Raw genomic sequence first — 19,584 nt, forward strand, 5'->3', positions numbered from 1 at the left:
AGAGACGCTGTTACGGGCATTGAGACGTTCAGCAGAAAGATAAAAGTCGCTGTTACAGGTTAGGGCGCTTTCAAAATCTGAAAACATTTCCAGGTCGTCTGTTTTTCTTACTAGCAAACAGCTCCTACTAAACCTTTTTTCAAGGCGAACTCACTTTCTTAGTACGAAATAATCGCGCAAATAATTCCAAAACCGCGCCATGTTGGACAAAACAAAGAAAACACCCAGGTTTACCATGACGTTAACCGTGCGTTTTTGCACTAACAGATCATGGGCAACGACCAATCACAGCGCGCGTAGCATTCATCAACCATAGCTCTCGACAAATCAGCGAGCGAGAAATCGTTGTACCACTGAAAAAGTTTGGCTAGGTTGACTTTGTTTAATTTTCGAACCCATTTAAAATCAATCAAACGACCAAAGTTCATTAGGTTTTATAACGGAATGTTTAATTTGTTGCGCTGGTTAACAGTGTTCGATCTTAACGGTAGTCCTTTAGCCAGTGGTGAACTTAAGCAAAAGCACGACAGAGGAAAATGACGGCAAAAATTGTGTGACAAGCGTGACAGTAAGTTTGCTTATCGCATGAGTAAATGCAACATTGTGAAGTGATGAAGATAATCAAAATGGTCGCAAGAATTACCAAATGAGGCAGGATTCCACTAAGGCTCAGCAGATACGATCACAGATGAAACGTCGCTTAGATTTTGTAAGCACAGCCTCCTTTGTTATCAACAGTAAACGGAAGGCAAAAAACAAAGTAACACTGTTAGCCCCGCGTGCTTTGAAACTTTTTTTTTTTATCACGGTTGCCTGAAGCAATTTTAGGTAAAGTAAGATGGTCTGAATGGGGTTAACCGCCAGCCGTCAAAACCCCTAAAACTTACACGTCAACCGTCAACCGGCAAAGCTACCACCCCATTGAGACCCTCAAAGTAATGGTGGATGGGGGAGATGCTTGGTGATGGGGCGGGGGGTGGGGGGTGGCGGGAGGTAAAAGGCTTTACTAAGCACAGCCCTGACAAATTTATAATATTCTTGTTTCCTTATACAGTTGTAGGGAAATTTAACGATCCGGAAACTAAACAGGTGGTACAGAGTGTTGACCTTGGGGAGGAATTTAGTTATGCGTGTCCTAAGCACTCTCCCAGTTATGGCGTCAGCTATTCGTGGATAGGGAAAAGCAATAATCAAAAAATACAGTTCAAGAGGAATGAACGACGGGCCATCACACAGACAGGTCATCTATTCATAATGTTTGTGACTGAGGACGATCTCAAAGAGTTGGAGGATTATGAAAATCAAGGAATCCGTTGTGAGATTTCTGCATCTAAAAGATTTGAACCTTCTAGTCTCTTAAAGTTAACAAAGAAAAATCAAGGTGAATTCTTTGTTTTCTCTTAACAGTGAAGGAAGTCTACAGGACTTGTAGCTAGTAATGTGTGTTGCCTTTCTTTAAAGCCTGTACTAACTCTCCGTCTGATTTCGGTGGCTTCGGTATTGTGTCCATACTACTTTCAGTCTCTAGGCCTCATTACAGTAGTCTCTATTAACGGACACCTCTATAAAACGGACACTCACAGTAAGTCTCTGGCTTTCTATTCTTCCTTTATTTGTATCTCTATAAGACGGACACCTCTCTGAGAGGGACACTAATAGTACTAGTGCCGGTCAGTATGCGTTTAGGGTCGCGTGGTTCGAGCGAGTTTTCCCGACCGTTTGTCTCGGTTACCTCACCGGAATGCATGGACGGCGAGAAGGCCAAGAAAGACGTCGTTTAAGAGACTAGGCAGAGATGTGGTCAAAAACGTAATAAGGAGCAAAAAAATGTAATTCAATCCCAGTGGTGGATCCAGGGGAGGGCCCCCGCCCCCTTTAATTATGTTTTGACCGAACTGAAGCTTGAAGGACGAAAAGAATTTCTTAGACCGCCTCCCCCCTTATCTTAGGGTCTAGATGACCGCCCCCTTCCTATCTGGAGGGCTGGATCCGCCACTGAATCCCGTCGGCTTTTCGTGCCGACACTAAAAGGTATCCAGTATCGAACGTACACCTATCCGATATGTGACATGTGACTCTCCACTTTAGAGATCGGCACGGCGCAGCTTCGCTCTGTTACAGAAAGCACGCCGAAATCACCGATCTTATGCGTAAACAGAAGCCCTTTTGGGTATGGTTTTTGTGCTGGAGTCAAAAACTATCCGGTATACTAGCCTGAAATTCATCTGATTGCTTCGAGTCGTTTTCTCCTGTCATCAGATGAAATTCAGGCTATCCGGTATACACGCTTTTAATAACTCTGGGCGCCATCTTGAATTTTTAATAAATGACGTCATTCGCGGAAAGATTTCCACGTGGCCAACATGACTACTCACGATGAACCCGCAGTTTTTACATGTGGTGAGGTGAGTTTTCCCTTTAAATCAAGTGTACTTTTGTAAACACAAATGTCTTTGGTGGCGAAACAAAATTTAAGTTGGTGTTTTTGAATTTATTTCAGCTTTCGTCCGAGGATATTCCAGGATCAATGATATCGAAGGCCGATTTAGAAAAATGCAAAAAAGCGAATTACAGTTTTGGCTTAACTGCCGTGAATTACGTTATAAGTCAACAGAAAGAAGAGCTGAACTTTTTTCTAGGTAAACTTTTATTATAGACGAGCTCGTTTTTATTTTTGATTGCTTATGCGGCGTTTTTGTCAAACGAAAACGATAGCATTAATGCGATAATTAAGCTTATTACCGACGTGACCTCTCTTGGAGGTTTGTAAGTTTGATTGCACCGATTACCTTTCAAAATGTACTATAATGCAATCTCAATTGAACGTATCGCTTTTAGGGTAAGACAGAACTTGGATAAAGATTATATTCAGATCGACCCCGATACCGGGAAAGCATACACACGTGCAAAAAAAGCAAGATGCAGATTTTGTTCTGGGGAGGAGCAGTTTAGAAATCCAGAAAGTCAAGAGCCAGAAACACTGGTAACAGATACAGATGTAGACGCTGAAGAGGAGCAGTGATACATCAGATACATCAGTTCTTCCAAAGCGTTTTTCCTTCCTTAACATTGTTGAACATGCCAAGAAAATCCGGAAGAAAAGCAAAAAGCTATTATGAAAAGCCCCTCGAAAAGGGAAACAAGTTTTTCTATGAAAATTATTGTCATGATGTTTTATGTAAGCTTAAAGAAAATGAAATCCATGTAAAAGGGAAGTGCTTTAGATCACAAAAGAAGAGTGAAAGGCCTCATAATGTTACCGTAATACTGTTAACTACTGGAGATGTTAAGAGGGCTAAGTGTTCTTGTCCAGCAGGTGCAAATGGGTATTGTAATCACACCATGGGTTTATTATATCTGATTGACCATGTCATTAAATTAAAGGCCCCTGAATTCCCAAGAATTGGAACATGCACAGACAACCCCCAACATTGGCACAAACCAAGAACCCAGGGTATAAACCCTGAACCTATTATCGGATATAATGTGATCAATCTTAAATACAGGGAGAAGAGCTCTGAGGGTTTAAAGTGTACTTTGTATGAAGCCAGACAACCAACGGTCCAAAATAATGAGTGGGCAAATCATTTATTTGATTCACTTAAAAGCATTAATCCTTCTTTAGGAACAAAAGCCTGCAACGATTCCAACTAAATTAAATGGACACAAGGGTCCATGTGGTAGTGTGTTAAGCTACCAGCTTTTCCTAACAGAAGCAAACTTCAATGTTTTAACAAACATTGCAAAGACCCAGAGCTGTTGGTGATTACTTTCCTGACCTCCCCATTGAAACTAATGTACCAACTGGAGTGGGATTGCAAATGCCCCTTTCTTTTCAGGAGGACCGGTTTATTAGTCATTTGACAGTCCCTAATCCATCTTTGATTGAAAGAGAAACTCGAGGTCAAAGCAACTATCCTTTGTGGTTTCAAAGTAGAAGGCTACGGTTAACTAGTGGTAATTTTCGACTTGTTTGCAACCGAAAACTTAACATATCTCAAACAAAGTTTGTCAAAAAACTGTGCTGTCACAAAGGATCTTTCCAATGTGCCTGCTATAAGGTACGGGATTTCAAACGAGGCTAAAGCAGCAAATAAGTATGCTGAATACATGACAGGTATTGGACATGATGTTCAGGTCTTAGAGTGTGGTCTTGTCTTTGATGAGCCATTTGGAAGTCAATGATTACTAAACTAACAAACTTTTATCAGCAGCATGTAATGCCAGAGGCCATGCAGGTTTTAAGTCTAAGGTTTAGAGAACTAAGGGGCACCACTCTAAACAGATTTATTTAACTTTCCACATGAGACTAACTCACCCCCTTTTTCAGCTGTTCTATATTATCAGTTTTAATGTTGCAATTGATATACTTTGTATGAAAAAGGTATCTTAAACATCACCTTCTGTTGAATAAAATGTTGGCATACAAGCATTCCATCTAGAAGCTAAGGCTCCTAAGTAAGTTTATTTTATTTACTAACTCAGAAACTTTGATGGAGCAATTGGAACAGTCAGCTACATTTGAATCTGTAACATAAGGCAAACATGACTCTGATAATTACTCAAGAGATACCAGAACAACTACAAATCTACTGTCATGAAATGATCGGTTTTTGAAAAAGAGTCAGCAATCCACATACAGTCCATATAACTGGTTGATAGAGCCAGCCAGAGATAATGGAATAACTTGATCAAATAGATGAAAGTTTTTGTATTTATTAATGGCCCTTTCAACATGTATTCTCTCGGCAGCTATTTGCTGAGTCTCTAGAATATCTTGAGCAGGCATTTGGTCTTGCATGTGCAAAAAAGGAGGCATATTTAACTTGACACTGATTGGTTCTAGCAAGTCCTGGATGTCGAATCCTTTATCGCCATTAAACTGTCGCCTGCTTGAAATGGCATTTTAAGAACACCACAGCGTTCAGTAATTTCCCTGTCTGATATTGAGCCAGTGTATAGCTGAGATATAAATGTTATGCACGATCCACTTGGAGAAATGCCAACTAGCCCTTTTAACGTATTGGCACTTTTGCAGTTTGAGTACGTTTGAGATTTTACGACCGACGAAGAAGGCATTTCCTCTCTTATTTCGGTACAGTCAATGATGACCCCAGTGTCTTTGTATTTTGTTTTAAATGAATCTGGCATTGTTGCTAATATTGTTTCTTTACTTGGCCAGATACTTAATGATCCAAGTCTTAGATATAAAAAAAATTAACCCAAGAAATAACAATGTTACTTACAGTCCCAATAGAAATGTTAAACTTAAATGCAAGATCACATTCAAAGAGCCCAACCCTAACCCTACAAAGGAATAAAATGAACTGATTGGGAGTAGATAGTTGTCTGGGCCGTCCAAGTTTTTGCAGGGGTGTAGACTCTATTTCAGGTCTTGAATCAGTTCGGGTGTACACTAAATTTTCACCATTGGGACCTGGGTTAAGACAAGTTAACACCGCATCGTAGACTTCAGGATTAGGAAATACAGTATAAAAACAAATATATTTGTTTTCAATATTCTCAATACAGAATTCCATTCCACTTAATGTTTCCTCATGCTGTTTGATCTTGTTGTTAGCTGTTTTTAGCTTTTAGGTCAGATATATATTTCTTCGTCGGTTTTGTGAAAGTTTTGCTCCTCAGTATCACTTGACTCAATAAACACTTCAGCCAATTCAATCGCGTTTCCAGTACGACTAGGATCACCTCTTTGATGTTTACAACTGGTTTCACTCGATCGAATCTGATTCTTGTTCAGCTTTCTCTTATTTTGAAACTTAGGGATTAGGTATGGCTTGTGTTCCCAGCATTCGAACACAGTGGGAAGGCTTCCAATTTTCACAAACCACCTACAACTAAAACTAGAATACTCTAAGTTCTCATCCCTAAAATGCAGGGAGCAGACGACTGTATGCTTCTGTACCTAGAGAAAAAGCGATATGTAAGAGATCAGCGAAGCAGTACGAATTGGAACTTACAAACAAGCAAAAAAATTAGTTCCACACCTTAAAAGTTGAGTTTTCTACCCTTCTCATACGCTGCAGCCATGCTTGCTTTACATTTAAATCGCTTGGTATCCTATGGTAAGTCACATTTCTGTTGCGCTTGTTATCAAATATATATTACCCCGTAGGACTTGCAGAGAGGAACCGCACAATTACGATTATTAGAGCCTACGAAAAGGATGTGAAAGCAGTAGTTAATATTTATACGAAAAAAAATGGAATAAAACGATTCAGACTGACCTGTCTGGGTCTCTCTTCCTGACATGGCGAAATCACACGAGTCACAACTCAATGATGGCGGCTGAAATCTTTCCGCGAATGACGTCATTCATTAAAAATTCAAGATGGCGCCCAGTTTTATTAAAAGGGTGTAAGCTCAGTTGGGAGAGCACCGGTCTGCCGAGCTGGAGGTCGCGGGTTCAAACCCCTGCCGGACCAACACTCAGGGTCTTTAAATAACTGAGAAGAAAGTGCTGCTTTTGTAATGACATCTGCAAATGTTTAGACTTTCTAGTCTTCTCGGATAAGGACGAAAAACCGTGGGTCCCGTCTCACAGCACGTTCACTGATTTGTTTTTGTGGGAGGTAAAAGAACCCACATCACTATTCGAGAGTAGGGGTCGTACACCCCGGTGGTGTGGCCAACCTTTACAGGTTGTGGAATTGGGTAGGGATGGCACCTTGCATGGAACCTGAGTCCCATTCGTGCACATTCCCTCCGGGCGGGCCTGTGTCCAGAAAAGCTGGTAAATGAAATGTTTCACACAGTATTGTGTATTTTGTCTTAGATCAAACAGATCCAGAGACACTAAGAGAGCCTTCTTGGAAGTCGAAATTTATGTCTGCTAAACAAGAAGAGGCTTTGGAGGGAAAAAAGAAAACTTTCTATTGTCTTGCAACCGGAAGGTAAGTAGGAACATCTGGGCAAATAACGATAACGATGATAATAGTAAGATGACGATGACGATGGCGATAATAGGATGATGATGATGATGACGACGATGACGATGATGACGATGACGATGACGATGGCGATGACGATGACGATGACGACGATGATGATGATGATGATGACGATGATGGTGATAATTAGCAATAACCAAAGGTTACGGAATGCGGGCGACAAAAATGGAAGGTCAAAACGCTTTCAATCCAACGCTGTGCTTTGCCTGCGCAAGTTTCAACTGAGTGTATTAATTGTGACAGCTAGCTGCTAGCTCGCTTAAAGAAATTATTTAGCCCGGCGTTCAGTCATTGAGCTTTATTGTTTCTCGAATAATTCTCTTGAACCGTTCAGCAGTTCATAGCATCCGTTTTGAACGGCTTGCCTCCCCATTTTTAATCCTGTTTAGAGCTGTGCGCTCGGCTTCTTGAACGACTAGCAGTAAAGAACGTTTTCATCGCTCCATGTAATGGAATGTTGTTACCTTGGTAGGAAAGAATAGCCATAAAAATACACTTCTTGGTGAGCACTTGCTATTTATTGTTTTACTGACAACTTCTGGCTGTTATTTTTTTTTACTTCCAGGCCTGGGCCAAAAATAACCTGGAAAATTAAGAGAGATGGAAAATGGGAAAACCTTGTGAATGGAAAGGACAATTTTCAGATTCCCGATGCTTTCCATGGAAGAATGCTTAACATTATATCTGTAAAACACAAAATACATCAGACCACATACCGCTGTGAAGCAGAAAATTCTCAAAATGTTGGAAATCCGAAAGTCCATGATGTACAACTTACAGTGAAAGGTAAATGGCCTTAGGGCGTTTCCGTTCACCCCTTCAAATGATCAAATTATCGCAAGACAGTCCTGGGTTCTGGATACCAGGAACTGGATTCGGAATTCTTTGTCAGAGAAACTTGGTTTCTGGATTCTAATCTTTAGTGGGATTCAGGTTTCTTTGAGCTGAATTCCGGACTCCAAAGCACAGGATTCTGGATTGCGCAAGCAAATTTTCCCAGATTCCGGATTCCACAAGTAAACATTTCCCTCATTCCGCAATCCGGCCTCCCTCACACTGGGCGATACTTACGTGTACGGATTAGGTAGAGACGGAGTTGAAAAGGTAATTGTAAATAGGGGCATTTCCGTCTAAGAAGACACTTAAAGTTTTGGAAGAAGGGTTTTTAATACATCATTTTTGTACACAATTATTAACCGATCATTTGATTGATTTTGTTTTCAGTTGCTCCAAAGTGGAAGGCAGAGCCTCCGCCAGAACTTTTAATTGATGTTAATGGCAATGGCAGTTTAACGTGTGATGTATTTGCAGATCCTTCGCCATCTTTTATGTGGTACAAAAATGGGACGAAACTCACAACATCAACGTAATTTTTCTTTCTTTTTCTCTCACTATACACTTCGCAATAACTTAGGGGGCCACATTCGATCTCTTTAACGTTTATGTTTAGGAATAAACATTTTTGCGGGGGAGGAGGAGGAGGAGGAGAGGGTGGCGAACAGATTGTATTATGGGAATTCGAAAATAGTCAGTTGCAGGTTGAGTTATGTCCAGTCACTAATCAAGTTGCATTCTATAGTGCACATGTGAGACTGAATGACAGCAAGCTAGATTTAAAGAATGTGAGGTATCTACAAGAAAGCGGAGTTTATCAATGTGTGGCTGAGAATCCACATGGAATGATCGTGTCCTATACAGTTGTAAATGTTCGAGGTAAGCACTTGGAGAATTGCATTTATACAAATGAACCTTCATTCCCCTGTTACAAGAGTGGACTTTTTCTTTGTTTTAAGATGAATCAATTTTTGATAAAAGAGCTTGCCATTTTTACTGTGAAAATTTTATAAACAATTCAATTTTGTTTTGGTCAACACCATGCATACAATCCTAGGCCTGCCTAAGACAAAACGGCTAGGAAGATGGGAGGAGAAAGACTGCGCTCTATTTCGCAACACTGTATATTTTAGACAGGAGTACTGGAAGGTAGACGTTTTTTAATCTTTCTTAACCAGTTTTGTCCGAAGTTGCACTGACTATGGCAAGAGAGTGATTGTCACCTCATATCAGTGAGCATGACAACAGCAAAAATACACTTTTGTTATAAAATCTACTCTGAGTTACTAGAAGTTTTGTCACTAATTAAAATCGTATTTAGACACACATTAAATACGATCATTTTACGTAGATTGATATCAGCCAATCAGTGACCCACTTGCCCTTCACAGCACGCGCGCGAACTTAAAATAGATTTCAAATACTTATCACGAGGCACAGGGATTCGCTCTCTTAACTCATTCTCTCTAGCTTTGCTGGTATAAAAAACAAATCAGGATACGTCACCGAACCAACTTTTACAATACGTCAATTCTTCTTACGTGAATGTTTGGGTATAATGCCTTACACAAGTAACTTTTCTCTTTGCAGCAACGGCACCATCTTTTGAAACCGGATTTGGTCCATTCCACTTGTTTAAAGGCACTGAAGGAAGGCTGACGTGTAATCCAAAAGCAGTTCCACGGCCAAGTGAATATAAATGGTATAAAGGAACCACTCTACTGACGTCATCACCACCTTACAGAATAGAGCATGGGGAATTCAGCACATTGATAATTGACAAAGTTGACAAGAATCGAGACGAGGGACCATACACATGTTATGCAAAGAACTCGTTGGGTCACGCCGAAGCAACAGCAAATGCTATAGTTTTTAGTGAGAATTACATTTGTCCCTTATATTAGCTAAAGCAAGACTTTAGTCCTAGTAGCTAGCCAAATTCGAATATGACTTTGAAATTTCCGGTCGGTTGTGTCTTAAAACCTCTCATTCTTTCCTATAGAAAAAAATAGACTGAAGTAATGTCTGGGCTCTAATGTATTACTGCAATACTATACTTTAGTTATAATTATGACCATTTTGGTTTTTCAGACAGGACAATAATTACTGTGCGCCCAGAAGATAAAAAGGTTGATGAAGGAACTCGGGTTGATCTGAGATGTGAGGCAAAGGCTGACTCGTCTCTTGAGTTGAGGTACAAATGGAAAAGAGATGATGCCGTCGTAACGAACAACAATAAAATTCAGTGGTTTGAAGGAGCTAAGGTTCTAACAATTGCCAGCATTACAATTTATGAAGCTGGTAATTATACTTGTGTGGCCTATACTCCTGATCCAAAAAGATCTGAAGACCAAGCATCTGCAACTATTGATATCCGAGGTACTAACACAGTCTATCTAGGGGTAAACGTGTTATCTCAGATTCTCTAGAATGAACGGAAGTGGTCTCGTTATGAATCTTTTTGGTGGCGTTAACTGCAGGGAGACTGGGTACCAGCTTACGATACAACGGTTTCTAAGATAGAGAAGAGAAGTGTGACGTCACTAAATTCAAATTTGTGAAATTATGGGATTAGTTAACATATTCAGAAAGAATAAGATAAAAATGCCTCCTTCCCAAAAATCAGTCTCTTAGTACAAATTTGTAAAGAGATATTAGCACCGGTTTGCTCTGATGACTCCATACAAATCCTTCTAAAAATGGCTTGGATCATTTAAGTTAACGATCCAGGCCTATTTCCGGAGGATTTATATGGAGTCATCGGGGCAATAACGTTGCTTATATCTCCTCACCAATTTGCAGCAACGTGCTGATGTTTGGCAGCTGAAAATTTTTCATCTTTTTTTATTCTGAATATGGCCAACCAATCCAAATTTAGTTTTTTTGACGTCATCACTTTTTTTCTCTGTTGTTTGCATCGACAAGCGTAAGTTATGATTAGTCGCTGGTATTTTTTTTTGTCGTTGTTAATTTGTTTGTTCTTTCGCTTCATATTACTGGCACTCTGGGGAGTCCCCGTGATTATCTTCACCTTCGTAAGTTTGGCAGTGAAAAAGACGCTTTCATTACACTAGTCATTTTACTGTTTTAATCTGATTTTTGTAGGTGTTCCTAATCCGCCAACAAATCTTGCCATGACAAATTGCTTAAAACGCACTACAACGCTTTCCTGGGTTACTGGAGCAGCTAACAATGCTTCCATCACACAGTTTATTATTGAGCAGGAATCATCGTATGAGCCCAACGTGTTTTATAACATTCAAAATGTCACAAACCCTAATGCGACGTCCTTTACCCTTAATCTGACCGGATGGGCGACCCTTCGTTTCCGTATGAGAGCTGTCAACCGCTTTGGACCCAGCCGTGCAAGTGTAACCACGACTGAAGTTTGTCAAACGGATGTTGGACGTGAGTGTATTTTTGGCTTGTAAGTTTTACTTTACAAACTCTGAGACGATCAATGATGTTTTTCTTGGCAAAGAAGTTGTCATATCTACATTGATTCCGATATTGTTGAATGAAAAAATTGCTTAAGTATCAGGGGGCTAAGCGTTTCTTAACTGTAATATATCAAGCATGAGACGCAGTGTTTTATCACCAGATGAAACACCGAGAAGAGAGTTGAAAATACGACGTGCAGCGGAATATTTTTTGACGAACTTCGAAGTGTTTCATCTGATGATGAAACACTGTGTTGAATTCTTGATATTACTTCTCAAACAAAATGATTTTAGAAGGACAAATCAAGGATGCAAAAATGAGCAGTTTTTCATCTGATTTCCAAACACTCACCAAACTTTAATTTCCTTTGTATTTTCTTTATAAATTATTAATGAGTTTGAGAAGGTGTGGTAAAAGAAGGTATTTCAAGATACTGCGACAGACGTCAATTGGAAAGTGAAGTCGTGTTCAAACTCAGTTTTTCAAATGTGGGTGATAACCCAGTCTTCGTATTCTTAGGAACCTTATCCAAGGTCGCAAAGAAAAGGAAAAATTCGTCGTCGCATATTGCGACCTCAATTAAACGTCGATCTATTTCTTGATTCTGATTTCGATAGGAAGCTACATGAGACATTATTGAAACATGAATGACTTTAAATCTATGTACTTTCAACAGCTCCAGATAAATATCCAGACAATTTCCGTGGAAATCCAAAGAGAGCCGAGCAGCTTGATATTGTTTGGACCGTAAGTGCACTTTAGCCTGTGCAAACGGGAGCAACAATATTGTTGGACAACAACTCCCAACATTGTTGGATGTTACATGTTCCGTCCGTTTTCACACCCTGTTGCATGTTGTTGCGTGTTGTTAAGGATTGTTGCGCAAAGTTTGAGACCGTCAGGTGATTTAGGTGATTTAGTCGATTGCTACTCCTTTTACTTATCGTTCGAAACAAAATTAAAAAAAACAAATTAACTAACAATAACTCACCATGGTGTCTGCAACACCAAAGAAAACCCATTTCTTCGGTAGTTTATAGTCCAAGACATCTATCTTCTGAAATTTAGTCTGTGGATTTTTTTTCATAACGTTTTGACAGGTGAATGTTTTAGTTTTGCAAAAAAAAACCCATTCCCACAGGGAGGTTTATAAGCGAAGGATATTAATTTTGGATTTAACGGTCTTCTTATTTTTGATTCTTCGCAGGCAATGCCCAAAGTGGACTGGAATGCTCCCGGTCTTTACTACTTGCTGAAGTACAGACAGGTGCCGGGTGGTCAATTTGGGGACCCGGAGAAAATCACTGATCCCACTGTTGACATTTTTGCGATACCAAATCCCGGTTATTATAAGCTATGGGAATTTCAGATTCAAGCTGGGAATGATGTAAATTTGGGGCCTAAGAGTCCTGTAGTACAATCATATTCGGGTCAAGACCCGCCAGAAGGAAAGCCAGGAAATGTACAAATTGGAGCTGCGACGGCACGCACTGTTGTGTTGTCATGGCAACCTGTTAATGTTACTCGAGGAAGTGTGGATGGTTATAAGGTGAGAGCGGCCTTGCTCCCATTCCCTCTCTTTTTCTCTTTACCCGGAAATAAATGGAGAGAGGAGAGACAGCGTCAGTGTGATATGGTCTTTAAATCAGCTGCAATTGGATTTAAAGGGGTTGTTATGGCATCCCGTGACTTTTTCTAGTTTAAAATTGCTTGGAAGTCGGCTTTGATGAAGTTTCTATTTCTTGATTAGTAAGATTTTGTTATCGATCGTTTGGCCCTGATGCACTGACATCGTTCAAGTCAGATAAAGACATCGATCGAGTCAAATCTAAGAATTGATGCCAAAAATATTTGTTTACAGTGGCGCATTTGTACTGATTTGCAGATTTACTACTGGGGTAAGGGTCGCCTGAGTGCAAGACGTCGACGAGAAATTCCTGGTTATGCGACGTTTGTCAATGTCCGAGGAGGCAGCACTGATAGGCACAAAATAACAAAACTTACACCTTACACTAACTACATCTTTGCAATAACGGCTTACAACAGTGGCGGCGAAGGGCCTGCCAGTAACGAAGCTTTTGCAGCGACTGAAGAAGACGGTAAGTATTTTTAAGGAGTTTACAGTTACCTGCATCTTAACAAAGATTTCCCAATGATCCCAACAGCAATGACGACGTGGCGTGGGTTTTAACCTTGGTAGGTCTACCAAAGCCAGATTGGTCAGTCGAGGGTGAGAGGTCAAACTTAGACCCCATCTACACTTATCCGGATATTTTTGAGTCCGCAAATTTTTCTTTGCAGATTCATTTCCACGTCGACACGCCGTAGCGTATTCAAATCGAGTTTGGCCGTCCGCACGTATCCGGATTCCCTCTAGCAGTTCGTCAGCTAATTTGTAAAGCGGTATTCAGCTCATACGAAAATTTTCACGCCAATATTCTTCAATGAACTGTTTCGCTTGTTTCACTGAAAAAATTGTCCCACTAAGCACTTGAGTTCGCTCGACTCGTTTAACTTAAATGTTCAGTTATGGCGTCCAATTCGTCGGTCCGACCGCCGCGCCAAGGAAAGAAGCCTTAGAATGTCGAGCCGTCGTTTGGCATAATTGAAGTGTACATGATCATAGCTAGGTTTAACTGCACACACGTTATAAGACTTAAAACTGAAATCCAAGAAGCAAAAAAGCGATAACATTACGCACGGCACCATCTTAAATGTTCACGGTAAAGGGCTCGAGATCTTAGCTTGTTACGTCACCGGAAAAAAAAAAAAAAAAAGATTTAGCATCCACACTATTTTGGATTCATAGCGTATTCAAAAATTTCCCCTTTGGGGAGCGGATTCAAAAAGTTGCGGATTCGCATGCCTGATTAACCGGATACCTGTTGACCGAGGCCGTATCAGCAAAGAAAACGTAGCGAATAAAAAATATCCGGATCGGCTTGGCCTTTGGACAACGCCGGGCATTCTAGACTGGGCTTGGGCTCCTCACTGCCAAGTACGTAAAAAGCAAATAACTTTTACCTAGAATGATTTCCCTCATGTTCCCCTATTGGGAAGAGGGAAATCATGATGGTCATAGAAAAGGTCGTACAGTAGTACACCTCGGCGATAGATCCTTCCAAGATGTACGACTGTACGTTCCTTTTCTTGGCCATCAAATGCCCAGCCTGGAATGCCCAGGGGCTGTTTTTAGTCCTCTCACCCTCCACCAATCCGGCATTGTTAGACATACCAAGGGCAAAACTTGGCATCATAAAGACAAGAAATCACAATCACGGCAATGCAACAAGGCTAAGGCAAATGTACGCCCATTGATGAGTTAAAAGGGTGATTAAAATCGATTAAAATCAATTTTCTCCCAACAATATCAAGATATACTCAAGAGAAAAGGCTACGAGAATTAATGAATGATCACCAAAGGAAACATTCTTTGACATTTTATATAATTCTCTCCCCTAATTTTTAAGGAAGTTTACTGAGATTAGTGTGGAGAATTTGTACGTGGGCTTAAAGGGTTAAGTTGCCATGAACTTCATCTCATTTTAGTTCCTGGACCACCATCAGCAGTCAACGTCTATGCCTTTGCAAAATACATCCTAGTCACATGGAAAGCTCCTGTGGAACCTAACGGCGTGATTACAAAATACCGAGTGGGGTCGGCGCAGTACGAAGGTTCGCAGCCGAGCAACGATCTTCGGGTATCCTGGCAGGAACTAGGGCCAGGTGTTTTTAGAAAGCTTCTTGAGAATCAGACGGCGGAGAGAAATTATCTTGTAGAAATACAAGCAGAGACAAGCAAAGGTTGGGGAGATAAAGTCAGAAAGACAACTCTAACTGTAAAATATGCTTGTAAGTATTTTTCAAATACGTTAGTTAATATAGGTTTAACTTGAGCTCTCGCCTTGCGGACTTTTCATCGTTTCTAACCCGCTTATACAGCCGCCTCTGTTCGCTCCTCTCCGCTAGGAGTGAGAATAAATGGCTGTACTTGCAGATTACGCTTCTACGGACACCTCGATAATACGGAAAGCAGCTAATAAAATCTCCGGCGAAAGCTAACTACCAAAATTCAGCATGGAAGCTCATTCTACCATTACCATTATTACTCAATGGCCAGTAACGTACGCATGCGCACAGTCATATCCACCAGGTAATTCTGTAAACTAATGATGGTTTTTATGTTTCTGTCAGCTCCTGCCAAACCAGAAAGACCCACTGTTGAGGGAACCGGCGTCGATGAAGTGAAAGTTACTTACAACTTTGGCCTCGGTGGAGGCTATACCCACGAGTTCTTGGTCATGTACCGAAAGAAATGTAAGCATACTTGAAAATGCTTTAATAATTCACAACAACTACGACAACAACAACAGGAGAAATTAAAAGAAAGCTGGATAGAAAGAGTCGATGATTGAAAATTTATAAGACTACTGTTTATAAAACAGAAAGCTAATATCAAGTAATATCAAGTTCCTATTTTTAGGAAAAACTGAAAAGTATCTTTAGAATGCGAAAAATGCTATCGGTGTGGTACCTCTACTGATTTGGACATACCAATGTAAAAAAAGCCTTGACCCTCTCTTAATAATCCTTTTAAGGTAAGGCTTGAACATCTTCTAGGGTCCCATTCTTTTGGATGGCCCTCCCTTTTGAAGCCTCAGTCCTCCCCCAAAGTCTTCCTGTTGCTATGGTGTCCCCCTCAGAGAACCTAACCTAAGTGGGATTGAGGTTAGCTTATGCTGAAGAAAAATGGCACGAGAAAGACTCGGACGAGAAAAGGTAAGGGACACAAGAAATGAAACTTCCCCTCGGTTTACTAATTTAAATATATTTTTTTAATTCTTTCGTAGTGCAAGGAGAAGCCTTCCAGAACACCAGCTGGATTAATCATTTTGAGACGCAGAACATCAAAATTGGAGGCTTAAATAACGAGCTTTACGAGTTTAAAACTGTTGGCAGAAATGATTATCCAGACGACGATGACGTTAATTCAAGTTCAGAGAGCCCCGCCAGTGACGTCACAGACGGACGGCCTCTCCCGTCAATAACCAGTAACTATCGAAGGGAACGGGGGGGGGGGGGGAAGGGGGAGGGCGGAGGAAATTTAGCCGATTCCCCCTTTTAATGTTACTTCACTGAAGTGATCCCCCCTAATAACTTTTGATGACTTTCGCGATCCCCCCCTCCCCATGCCTTCATTTTCCAAACAAATTTGAGTGGTCCCCCTCTGAATCCTTCCAAGGCTTTCAGCGATCCCCCATTTAGGGTTCTCAGTTACGACTGATCCCCTATTTTGCTCTCCCAAAAATCATTTATTGCGCTCCCAGGCAATAAATAATGACCGGTCCCTAATTTGCCTTTTAAGCTTTGATATCGATTTCAAATTTCGCACTAACCCAGGGCTATCTTAACCCAGCTTTGAACAACCAAGCCCTGAATGATGTTTTCTTATAACAGCAACAGAGTATGCTCCTTTTACCAATACCTTTCAGGTAGCAAGCCTTTAACAAATCCGATACACAAGACTGCTTGGTTCATCACCTTGCTCACTATTATCGCTGTTGTGCTGATTGTGCTGTTGATTTTTGTACACTACACTCGGCATCAAGGTGCTAAATATCTTGGTAAGCTCAAATGAGATCTTGATCTTCTAAAAGACATTCAATGTAAATAGTTTCTTGAAAACTTGCCCGATGTAAATGAATTCAAGACAGTCTTGGATTCTGGATTCTATGCCGTAAATTCCGGATTCCAGGTACTGAATTCCAGTCTTTGTCAGTTGAACTTTGAGTCCGGATTTTAAACGTTACTTGGATTCCAGATTCCATAAGCAAAAATATCCCGGATTCCGGAATCCCTAACTTAAGATGAAGAATGGGTCTGTCTATCATCGCATTCTGACGTGTCCCTATTACAACAACTGTATTGTGCATCCTTGCAAATCATTGGAGAATTTTAACATGACGTCATGTTCGCCATATTGGTGTACGAAAACAATAAAACGGTGGCCATGTTGGTGTTCCAAGCCAATCCTTTGGGGATTGAACATTTTTCTTATCTGAAAACGTTCTTTTGTTGAAATAAATTTGCATAGATGCTGCCCACAGTGAAAAGAGAGTCCTCAATAGGTTTCTCGGGTTTCTCGATTTCCCTTATTTGAAGCACGGGATCCGGGATTTCCCTTATTTGAAGCTCGGGATCCGGGATTTCCCTCATTTGAAGCTCGAGATCCGGGATTTCCCTCATTTGAAGCTTGGGATTCGGGTTTTTAAAACGAAATCAGGGCGAGATTCGGGATTGAAAGTATGCGTAGAAGGTGGGATGCCAAAAATAACCCTTGGGATCACGGAATTGCACGAAGTTTTGTGTTGGGATTACGGGATTGAAGAACCCTTTTTGGGACCCTCTGAAAATGCTCTAAAGATAGGATCTACGCTACAACCGGTGCCCCGCCAGAAACAAAAAAAATCTCCCTTTAGGGGTGGCCAAAAAAATAATGCGAAAACCCAGTATTCCTCATCTTATGCAGTGGCAGATACATAGCATTGTAATTTGCTTGTCTGTAGTGAGTGGTCTTTAATCAAAGGCTTTTATAGACTGCCAGCAGTCTCGCGCGAGGGGCCAGCTTCGATGCATCATTTTACTTTAAGCTTTTGGCCGACCGCGAATGGCTCTGTGGAAAGAATGATGCTGATGCGCGATGTAAGGCTTTAATCATGTTGACTGATTTTCTGCTTAACAGTTGGCAAACGAGAGAGAGAGAGAGGTGTAATTGAACACGAACCACCGTACGATGAGGAAGAAGGCGCTTCTATAAGCGATCAACGGTGAGAAACCATCGACCATCAATACGACTTTATAGCACGTGGAAATTGTCATTTCTTGCAGATTTCAGGGCTGTCATTAATGTTAAATTGTTATCCAAAGAAGAGATTGCAATCCTGGATTCAGAAGAGGGCCAAAGAGACACAAGTTTTATCACTGTCACTTTAGTGCGTTCCCTCCTAAAATAAAGTTTATTGCCCGTTTTTACACGTACTAGGGACGGATTGTGGATAATCCGTGTGTCAAAATTGACGGATAAACAGATGGATTAACTGAGACGGATAGTTCATCCAAAATTAAAACCCTTCCATTTTCAAATTAAGACGCATATTATGTCTGTCACAAATTACCCAACGGAAAATCCGTCTCTAGTGTGAATACGGCCACTGTGTTGTGTTATAATCAGTCGTTGAAATGTAAGGTGACAATTTACGTGCTGTGCCTGCTTCAAAGCTTTATGGCGGCCTGGAGTTTGGGGTACACTCGGATACCGCGAGGGGTATGTCACGTCCAAGAGATGTAGCGCGTTCCGGTTAAACTGCAGATACCCAAAACCCTGTACCAAATTGAAGCTTATTGAACTGGCTATCTTTAACAATGTGTTAAAAACTTGAATTGTTGATTCTAGTTAAAGCTATTTACTAGACATTGTATATTACAGTCGAGATCATGGTTACCCTATATGGTAGGCTGCGATGAATTACTGGCCAATATTCCATCTAGCGGAGAAATAACTGTTAACAGGGAAGCCTCGGTGAGGAGATGGGTCTCTTCCCTGGGGGTTGAAGTGAATGAAACCCCTGAGAATCAGCCTTTGGCGTTGTAAAGATCTAACATAGATTTTGCTCGCTTTCAGCAGGGTGGAAAACCCTCCACCATACCAGAGCCAGAGTTCACTGCGTAGGGTCCCAGAAAACGACCGCGACAGTTTGGATGATTATAGCGAGGGACAGCAGTTTGGCGAAGATGTCTCCTTCATTGAAGAGTACGTCGAAGGAAAGAAAAATTCCCCGGGCAGAGAGGACTCAGCTTTGGCGACATTTGTTTGAGTTTCTGCGTACACTAAGCTCTTCAACTGGAATACTACAGAACACTAAATTTAAGTAACCATCCAATTCAGTCGTTTTCGCCAGCTTAAGTTTCTCATTAGATTGTTCAGTGAGATGTAACTGTAATGTTTTACGAGTTTGAGAGTCAAAGTTTGTTTTTAACAAAGATTGAAGACTGTGGTGAGAGCAACAGTATATCGGTAACTGCGATGGATTGATTAATCGCCCTAAATTGGGCTTTTTTATTATAGCCTCTGTTGGCTCGAAAACAGCGCAATAAGAGTGTGGAGATGTTCAGAAACATGTCAAAAAGCAACAAAATAAGGTAAAGTTTCTTCAAAACAGCTTATATAGAGTAAATCACGATTATTAATTTTTGTTGTCTGAAATGGTACAAGTAGAAGTTTAGTCACTGTTAGCAGTTTTGAAGTGCAGGGTTAGATTTTGGTGTGCCAGTTTTCGCG

The 19,584-nt window shown here is 40.8% G+C and overlaps 1 protein-coding gene across 1 annotated transcript; it reads left to right on the top strand.

Annotated features, from left to right (window-relative positions):
* Positions 1-2,363: 2,363 nt before the first annotated feature.
* LOC140922547 (fibronectin type III domain-containing protein-like) lies at positions 2,364-18,233 on the top strand. Its single transcript, XM_073372524.1, has 17 exons — positions 2,364-2,405; positions 2,501-2,639; positions 6,797-6,914; positions 7,537-7,757; positions 8,196-8,337; positions 8,422-8,684; positions 9,396-9,680; positions 9,897-10,184; positions 10,911-11,213; positions 11,923-11,993; positions 12,454-12,795; positions 13,132-13,345; positions 14,796-15,098; positions 15,441-15,563; positions 16,097-16,297; positions 16,739-16,870; positions 17,989-18,233. The coding sequence occupies exons 1-17, from the start codon at positions 2,364-2,366 to the stop codon at positions 18,075-18,077; spliced, it is 3,276 nt and encodes a 1,091-aa protein (XP_073228625.1). The 3' UTR covers positions 18,078-18,233.
* Positions 18,234-19,584: the final 1,351 nt, after the last annotated feature.

Source organism: Porites lutea, chromosome 13 (genome assembly GCF_958299795.1).
Source record: "Porites lutea chromosome 13, jaPorLute2.1, whole genome shotgun sequence".
In the NCBI taxonomy this organism is placed as follows: domain Eukaryota; kingdom Metazoa; phylum Cnidaria; class Anthozoa; order Scleractinia; family Poritidae; genus Porites; species Porites lutea.